A 10,115-nucleotide genomic window follows, 5' to 3' on the forward strand; every position below is an offset into this window, starting at 1 on the left:
TGTCAATGCTGAGTTATACAAAACCCTCGGCATTGTAACATCATTTGGGAGGCGGTACAGAGCTCGATTTGGCCTCTGCATTCTGGAGGCTCCAGAGACTCCGACCACATTTTCAGATTAAGCTAAAATGTGCTTTTAGTCTTGGCCTCTGCAATGGATTAAATCACTGCGATGGGCACAAATATACATACAGTACCAGTCAAAGTTTGGACACATACTCAATCCATGGTTTTTCTTTATTTTTTACTATTTTCTGCATTGTTGAATAATAGTGAAGACATCAAAACTATGAAATAACACATATGGTATTATTTGAGATTTTTTAGATTCTTTTGAGATTCTTCAAAGTAGCCACCCTTTGCCTTGATGACAGCTTGCACACTCTTGGCATTATCTCAACCAGCTTCATGAGGTAATTACCTGGAATGCATTTCAATTGACAGGTGTTAATGCGTTTGAGCCAATCAGTTGTGTTGTGACAAGGTAGGGTTGGTATACCAACAGCCTAACAAGCAGACAATCGACCAGTCAACTAATTGGGGTCAGCCCTAAGGCTATCTATCTATGGTTTGACATGTTATGCCCGATGTGCTCAGTTTTCCACCTCAAAACACCAGAAAATTGCCAAAAAGAGTAGAATCAGCTCACCTACACTATGATTTGAATATTATATGTTCAATGTTTTAGATTATTTTTTTAAAGGAATTGTTTCAAATTTTGGAGTTAAGTGGATTCAAATCTTCTTAGAAGTCGGAAAAACATGACGCTTTATTCATATAAAATATCTCAATTTATTGAATGTTTCATGTGGTCTATTTTAGTCAGGAATTCATTTAATATAACAGGCTTTTAAAGTTCAATATTGGTGCACAATTTCTACCTAAAATATCAAAGGGGTGCAAAATGTACTCTATTTGTGGAACGACCCAGCTATTATAGTATGATTTGTTATTGTGTGCATTTTGGCACTGCTTGTAACTCTCTCCCTTTCCACCAATAACTCGCCTTTGTCTACCCCCCGACCGCCCAGATCATCAGTGAGGACAACTTCCGTCAACTGGAAAAGATAAAGACCATCGGTAGTACCTACATGGCTGCCTCTGGCCTCAACGACTCTACCTACGACCGTGAGGGACGATCACACATCCTGGCTCTGGCAGACTATGCTATGAGACTCAGGGAACAGATGAAGTACATCAACGAACACTCCTTCAATAACTTCCAGATGAAGATAGGTGAGTCCCTGGACCTATAGTAGAGATGGGGGTGTGGTGGGATGGTAGTAGTAGTATTAGAAGTAGGACTAGCCATGAGACTCAGGGAACAGATGAAGTACACCTGCAAACACTCCTTCAATAACTTCCAGATGAAGTGGTATTACATGTGTGGTAAAGTGTCCCTTTGTAAAGACAACACACAGAGTCTGGACCCTCTATTTCTGAAACTATCCGCCTCCATTGTCGCAACCCCTATTACCAGCCTGTTCAACCTCTCTTTCATATCGTCTGAGATCCCCAAGGATTGGAAAGCTGCTGTATTCATCCCCCTCTTCAAAGGGGAGAGACACCCTGGACCCAAACTGTTACAGACCTATATCCATCCTGCCCTGCCTATCTAAGGTCTTCGAAAGGTCTTCGAAAGCCAAGTCAACAAACCGTACCTTCTCCGCTGTGCAATCTGGTTTCCGAGCCGGTCACGGGTGCACCTCAGCCACGCTCAAGGTACTAAACGATATCATAACCGCCATCGATAAAAGACAGTACTGTGCAGCCGTCTTCATCGACCTTGCCAAGGCTTTCGACTCTGTCAATCACCATATTCTTATCGGCAGACTCAGTAGCCTCGGTTTTTCTGATGACTGCCTTGCCTGGTTCACCAACTACTTTGCAGACAGAGTTCAGTGTGTCAAATCGGAGGGCATGCTGTCCGGTCCTCTGGCAGTCTCTATGGGGGTGCCACAGGGTTCAATTCTCGGGCCGACTCTTTTCTCTGTATATATCAATGATGTTGCTCTTGCTGCGGGCGATTCCCTGATCCACCTCTACGCAGACGACACCATTCTATATACTTCCGGCCCGTCCTTGGACACTGTGCTATCTAACCTCCAAACGAGCTTCAATGCCATACAACACTCCTTCCGTGGCCTCCAACTGCTCTTAAACGCTAGTAAAACCAAATGCATGCTTTTCAACCGTTTGCTGCCTGCACCCGCACGCCTGACCAGCATCACCACCCTGGATGGTTCCGACCCTGAATATGTGGACATCTGTAAGTACCTAGGTGTCTGGCTAGACTGTAAACTCTTCTTCCAGACTCATATCAAACATCTCCAATCGAAAATCAAATCTAGAGTCGGCTTTCTATTCCGCAACAAAGCCTCCTTCACTCACGCCGCCAAACTTACCCTAGTAAAACTGACTATCCTACCGATCCTCGACTTCGGCGATGTCATCTACAAAATTGCTTCCAACACTCTACTCAGCAAACTGGATGCAGTTTATCACAGTGCCATCCGTTTTGTCACTAAAGCACCTTATACCACCCACCACTGCGACCTGTATGCTCTAGTCGGCTGGCCCTCGCTACATATTCGTCGCCAGACCCACTGGCTCCAGGTCATCTACAAGTCCATGCTAGGTAAAGCTCCGCCTTATCTCAGTTCACTGGTCACGATGGCAACACCCACCCGTAGCACGCGCTCCAGCAGGTGTATCTCACTGATCATCCCTAAAGCCAACACCTCATTTGGCCACCTTTCGTTCCAGTTCTCTGCTGCCTGTGACTGGAACGAATTGCAAAAATCGCTGAAGTTGGAGACTTTTATCTCCCTCACCAACTTCAAACATCTGCTATCTGAGCAGCTAATCGATCGCTGCAGCTGTACATAGTCTATCGGTAAATAGCCCACCCATTTTTACCTACCTCATCCCCATACTGTTTTTATTTATTTATTTACTTTTCTGCTCTTTTGCACACCAATATCTCTACCTGTACATGACCATCTGATCATTTATCACTCCAGTGTTAATCTGCAAAATTGTAATTATTCGCCTACCTCCTCATGCCTTTTGCACACAATGTATATAGACTCTCCTTTTTTCTACTGTATTATTGACTTGTTAATTGTTTACTCCATGTGTAACTCTGTGTTGTCTGCTCACACTGCTATGCTTTATCTTGGCCAGGTCGCAATTGCAAATGAGAACTTTTTCTCAACTAGCCTACCTGGTTAAATAAAGGTGAAATAAAATTTTTTTAAAAAGAGTAAGATTCAATTCTGGTTAGGGCTGCAGTAGTCTATCATTAGTTGACTATTTGAATCAGATATGTTGTACTGGAACAAAAGCCGGCACATGTTGCAGGCATCTAGGACAAAATGTACAGGTTTACTTCTCGATGGGTGAAGTGGTGCAATACAGGCAGGCAGGTTGACTGTGTCTTGTTTCCTCATGCAGGTCTCAACATGGGTCCGGTGGTGGCAGGGGTGATTGGGGCCAAGAAGCCCCAGTATGACATCTGGGGGAACACTGTCAACGTGGCCAGTCGTATGGACAGCACAGGAGTCCCAGACTGCATACAGGTAGATACACCTACTTTGCCTGCTTTTAAGAATTACTGTACATATCTTTGGTATCCACTGTATGTTAGACATGTCATTGAGAGTCATACAATGTTCACCCATTTAAAACGTATTTAAATGCTATATTGATCTGTCAATGTAATTCATTGGATGATGGTCCCCATTTTGCTGCTATAATAGCCTCCACTCTTCTGGGAAAGCTTTCCTCCAGATGTTGGAACATTGGGGAACCTGCTTCCATTCAGCCACAAGAGCATTAGTGAGGTCGGGCACAGATGTTGGGCGATTAGGCCTAGCTCTCAGTCGGCATTCCAATTCATCACAAAGGTGTTCGATGTGGTTGAGGTCAGGGCTCTGTGCGGGCCAATCAAGTTCTTCCACACCGATCTCGACAAACCATTTCTGCTGTATGCTAGAGCGTTAAGATTTCCCTTCACTGGAACTAAGGGGCCTAGCCCGAACCAGAAAAAACAGCCCCAGACCGTTATCCACCAAACTTTACAGTTGGCACTATGCATTCGACAGGTAGCATTCTCCTGTCATCCGCCAAACCCAGATTCATCCATCGGACTGCCAGATGGTGAAGCGTGATTTATCACTCCAGAGAACATGTTTCCACTGCTCCAGAGTCCAATGGCGGTTAGCTTTACACCACTCCAGCCGAAGCTTGGCCTTGCGCATGGTGATCTTAGGCTTGTGTGCAGCTGCTCAGCCATGGAAACCCATTTCATGAAGCTCCCGACAAACAGTTCTTGTGCTGGTGTTGCTTCCAGAAGCGGTTTGGAACTTGGTAGTGAGTGTTGCAACCGAGGTCAGGCAAAACATTTTTTACGCGCTTCAGCACTTGATGTTCCCGTTCTGTGAGCTTGGGGCCTACCATTTTGCGGCTGAGCTGTTGTTGCTCCTAGACGTTTCCACTTCCCAGTAACAGCACTTACAGTTGACCAAGGCAGCTCTAGCAGGGCATAGATTGGACGAACTGACTTGTTGGATAGGTGGCATCCTATGACGGTGCTACGTTGAAAGTCACTGAGATCTTCAGTAAGGCCATTGTACTGCCAGTGTTTGTCTATGGAGAATGCATGGCTGTGTGCTCGATTTTATACACCTGTCAGCAACGCGTGTGGCTGAAATAGCTGAATCCACTAATTTGAATGGGTGTCCACATAGTTTTGTATATATAGTATATGATGAACTCAATATAGCAATATAGATTGTGTCCCCTCCGTCCTCTATGATCGGTGCTGCCACCTGCTGTATATAAAACCCTACTGCTGCGCAGTATTTTGCAACTATGATTTATTACAAGGAATAAGAATTGTAACCAGATACCAAGTTCTCCACTTCAACTATCGCTACAATGGTCATCATATACTTTTCCTTCCACAGTGTATTGCCTTGATCATCCTAGATAGAACAGAAAACAATAGGATAGCTGCTGTGTAGCTGTGGCTGACATTGTCTGTGGAGAGGAGGTGGAGTGTCTCTGTGTCGAATGACGCGTGCACACACACACTTACGTGTCCTTGTGTTGTCTTTTCCCAGGTGACCACAGACCTGTACCATGTCCTGGTAAACAAAGGCTACCAGCTGGACCACAGAGGCCTGGTCAAGGTGAAGGGGAAAGGAGAGATGACCACCTACTTCCTGACCAGCGGTCCCAATGGTACCAAGGGGAGTTAACGGATGGCCACGGGACTACCGCTGGCTGCTAATACATGAAGAGGAGAGAGATGGAGAGGGAGAGAGAGCGGGAGAGGGGGGAGTGAGTGTGTAAGAAAAGAGAGCGAGAGGAGGGAGAGAGATGAGAAAAAGGAAACAGTTCAAAGCCTTGAAGGAAATGTGTGTGTGTTTGTGTGTGTGTGTGTGTGTGTGTGTGCAATCATGTATTCTTATACACACTACTTTAGGTTTGGGTCTCAAATGGCTCCCTGTATAGGCCTTAGGGCCCTGGTTAAAATGAGTGCACTGTATAGGGAATACAGTGCCAAATGTGACGCAAACCAGGTATTTTGTTCTCACTTCAAGGCTTTTGACACGAAGCTACTTGAAAGATATAATGAGTGAATTATAGTGAAGACCTATTGCCTTAGAAGGAAATTACTGAACAAAAGGCTATATTTGTTTTGTTGTGAGCTACACAACAAATACTTCACATCCGGAGCTATTATTTATTTTTCACTGAAATGGAAGGATTTTTTTGTTGTCATGATGACCTTGTAACAAAAGCTACATATGTATTATATGAAATATTCAAGGATGAGAAGGATGACAATGACCAAAGAACAAATGTTTTATTATGAGGGACTGACTCTACACACATCAACCTATTTCTGTTTGAAATGACTGCAGAAGGAACAACTGAAATGACTGCGGATCGAACAACCGCAAACCTGTTGTTTTTTTCAGCTTTTTCTTTCTTAGTCACTTTTGACAACAAGGGCCACGGAAAACAACGTCATTGTCTTTGATAGCGGCGAATACATTATTGTTTTTGACTTTGATATGCTTGCTAATACGTAAAGAGAGCTGAGACATCTTGTATTTGATTGTGCACTGTGAACGAAGACAGACCACACACACGCAGAGCAGCCTTGGACTGGATTTCTGTGTTCCTTTCAGGGCCTCTATTGTGTGCAGGCTAATTCTAATCCACATAAGGGTGTGGTTTCTCTTTCCTATGTATCATCAATGACATTCCCTCTCTAGATGTATTTTTTTTTGTTGGTACAAGCCAAAACAGAAACATTAGTGACGGACAGACAAATAACTGCATCGCTACCATGGTACCGGAGTGAGTGTTTTCATTGCTGTGAGATGTTTTATATGAAATAAGTGTGTGCGTGTGAGGCTAAGTGTATGCTGTTCTTTATCTTTAAAGGGGCATAATTTTTCACTGTGAGGTTTTTAAAGATTCTGTATGACAAGTGGGTTTGCATCCCAAATGGCACCCTATTCCCTCTGTAGTGCACTACTTTTGACCAGAGCCCTATGGGCCCTGGTCAAAAGTAGTGCACTACAGAGGGAATAGGGTGCCATTTTAGACGCAGGCGTGCCAAATTGACGCTGCAAGGCTTACGCGTGTAGTTTTTATATGTTATACTTTGGAGTTGTGTGTTCATTCCTGATTTTATGTTTGTTGATTTTATTTAAATCACCTTTACTTCAGCCCTTTTATTTTACTGTGAATATGATCACAATTCCATTCCAACCATTCATGTCTAAAAACCCACAAATTGATTTTGGATTGTGTTTAAAGGAGGTGGTTATCCACACACGGTGGGCCTACAGTACAACATGCACAGGAGAATACACAAAAGTGATCTGGTTGAACACTAGCTGTTAACTTGAAATAAGAGGTACATATAATGGCAGTATCTGTACTCCATAGTATTTGACACCATCCGATAGTATTGGTATTTGGCACATAGATGCTCTTTACCCCCCAAAGGAGTAGTTGAAACTCATCTTATGAATGTACAAAATATACTGTATGTCTATGGTGAAACTACTACTTATTATTATTTTTGTGGTACAAACATCATCTGGCTTGTATTGAAAGAAATGACCAGAAAACTAGTTTTAATGGTGCCAATACAGGCTCCCAGGGAGTAGGTTACAGAATGTAGGCCCTACCGTGGTGACTTGTGGTCTCTGGCTATCTATCTTCTTCCATCGACCTATGTCATGTTCATTAGGAACGGAAGAAAATAAGTGAAACAGGGAGGTACTACAGTACCTGAACTTGTCAAATAAGAAATGCCTTGTTTAGGTTTTTCGTGGCAAAACGGATTCCTACTGTGAACACGAGCCTAATGAACACGAGCGAGCCTGCTGATCCTGAGCAACCTGTGTGTAGGAAGGAATGGATCTCTGATTGAAGTTGTTTTTTTCATTTGTTTTCATCCTTTTCCCATTAGTTTCTTACTGTATTTGAGTTGAAAGGCCAACAAAATACTGTTTGTTTGTTTTTCCATTCCAAAAATAACAATATAGCAGAATTGAATAAATTAAATGGTTTGATTTCCCCTTAAAACGAAATCAATACATTACTGTTTTGTGTTATTGATGATCATTTATTTATTATAATGTTACTATGCAGTGTCTTCCCCTAATCAATGTGCAATCTAGGCCTGTGTTTTTTTTCTGCTGTTTCATTGCAATGCACATTTTATTAAAATAATATGTTGGATACGCTATTGGTAATGTCATGTTCATAATAATGGGTACCGTGCCTTAAATCGCCCCAATACCTATGTAACTATACAGTAATAATAACTGCAGTGACAAGACTATAGCTGTGTAGGAATTTCTATGTAAATAGATTGGTTTTAGGATGGGAGTTAGCCTCGTTCCACGATCCTGATCCCATGAGCTAACATTCTGTTTCGCTATATGGATTAAATGACAAGTTCACTTTTCTTTTCTTTTCTTTTTTTTTACCAATCTGTGTTTTGGATGTAAATGGGGAAGTCTATCGCTGGTGGGCTAGTCGACACTTCGATGTCGATTATGGCAGCCTCCCCGGACCTCTCTGATTCAGAGGGGTTGGGTTAAATGCGGAAAACACATTTCAGTTGAATGCATTCAGTTGTACAACTGACTAGGTATCCCCATTTCTCTTTTCTTTCCCTTTAACATTTGATATACATCCAAAATACAGATTTGGTAAAAAAAAAAAAAAAAGTGAACTTGTCCCTTAAGTGAAACTAAATGAGCGCACAGTGGTCAGGATGGTGGATAAGGGTCAGTAGGGTTGGAAGTCAATTCCATTTCAATTCCAGTCAATTCAGGAAGTAAACTGAAAATCTAATTCCAATTATCTTCTATGCTTTTCAAGGAGGAAAATGTGGAATTATAATTAAGGTTTACTTTCTAAATTCACTGGAATTTAAATGGAATTGACCCCAACCCTGGAGACTAGATGTGAGTAGGGCTAAAGGTATAGTGTAGACCTAGGTACACGACATGGCCAAAAGTATGTGCTTGTCGGACATCTCATTCCAAAATCATGGGCATTAATATGGAGTTGGTCCCCCTTTGCTGCGGCAACAGCCTCCACTCTTCTGGGAAGGCTTTCCACTAGATGTTGGAACATTCGTAGCGTTAAGATTTCCCTTCCCTGGAACTAAGGGACCTAACCTGAACCATGAAGAACAGCCTCAGACCGTTATTCCTCCTCCACCAAACATTACAATTGGCAATATGCATTTAAGGCACAAAGCGTTCTCCTGGCATCCGCCAAACTCCGATTAGTCTGTCGGACTGCCAGATGGTGAAGCGTGATTCGTCATTCCAGAGAACGCGTTTCCACTGCTCTAGAGTCCAATGGCGGTGATCTTTACACCACTCCAGCCGACGCTTGGCATTGCGCATTGTGATCTTAGGCTTGTGTGCAGCTGCTCGGCCATGGAAACCCATTTCATGAAGCTCCTGACGAACAGTTCTTGTGCTAATGTTGCTTCCAGAGGCAGTTTGGGACTCGGTAGTGAGCGTTGCAACTGAGGACAGACTATTTTTAAACGCTTCAGCACTCGGCGGTCCTGTTCTGTGAGCTTGTGTGGTCTACCACTTTGCAGCTGAGCGTTTTTGCTCCTAGATGTTTACACTTCACAATAACAGCACTTACAGTTGTCCGGGGCAGCTCTAGCAGGGCAGAAATTTGATGAACTGACTTGTTGGAAAGGTGGCATCCTATGATGGTGCTGTATGTTGAAAGTCACTGTGCTCTTCAGTAAGGCCATTCTACTGCCAATGTTTGTCTATGGAGAATTGCAAGGCTGTGTGCTCGATTTTATACACTTGCCAGCAATGGGTGTGGCTGAAGTAGCAAAATCCAATAATATGAAGTGGTGTCCACATACTTTTGTATATATAATGTATGTTCTTTATTTCTCAACCATAGACTTAGTTAGATGACACATCTTTCTATCTTTCCCATTATTGCATCATTGAGGGCATGGGCAGCGCCATTGAGATTATCTCCATTTTGAAGTAGTCCATTTCTACTACTTCAAAGATTTGGTTAACAAATGGAAAGGGTGCATACTACCACCGGGAGTGTGTTTGAATTATTCAGACCCCTTTACTTTTTCCATATTTTGTTATGTTACTGCCTTATTCTAAAAGGGGTAAGAAATCCCCGTCAAACTACACACAATACCCCATAATGACAAAGTGAAAACAGGTTTTTAGACATGTTTGCAAATGTATTAAAAATACAAAATAAACAGATACCTTACTTACATAAGTATTCAGACCCTTTGCTATGAGACTCGAAAGCCACCCGGCCAAACTGAGCGATCGGAGGAGAAGGGCCTTGGTCAGGGAGATGACCAATAACCCGATAGTCAATCTGACAGAGCTCCAGAGTTCCTATGTTGAGATGGGACAGCCTTCAAGAAGGACAACCATCTCTGCAGCTCTCCACCAATCAGGCCTTTATGGTAGAGTGGCCAGACGGAAGTCACTCCTCTGTAAAAGGCACATGACAGCCCGCTTGGAGTTTGCCAAAAGGCACCTAAAGAACTCTATG

General features: G+C 43.0%; 1 protein-coding gene across 2 annotated transcripts in view; it reads left to right on the forward strand.

Moving 5' to 3' along the window:
* The window catches only part of LOC110491936 (adenylate cyclase type 6), an 83,250-nt gene extending 75,473 nt beyond the window's left edge, over positions 1-7,777 (forward strand). For both annotated transcript variants that reach the window (XM_036946822.1, XM_036946823.1), the window contains exons 21-23: positions 1,031-1,235; positions 3,456-3,580; positions 5,126-7,777. In XM_036946822.1, the coding sequence (XP_036802717.1) occupies positions 1,031-1,235; positions 3,456-3,580; positions 5,126-5,263 (468 nt within the window). In that variant the 3' untranslated portion in view covers positions 5,264-7,777. The remainder of the gene's footprint in view (positions 1-1,030; positions 1,236-3,455; positions 3,581-5,125) is intronic.
* Positions 7,778-10,115: the final 2,338 nt, after the last annotated feature.

This window comes from Oncorhynchus mykiss, chromosome 16 (assembly GCF_013265735.2).
Source record: "Oncorhynchus mykiss isolate Arlee chromosome 16, USDA_OmykA_1.1, whole genome shotgun sequence".
NCBI classification, from domain to species: Eukaryota; Metazoa; Chordata; class Actinopteri; order Salmoniformes; family Salmonidae; genus Oncorhynchus; species Oncorhynchus mykiss.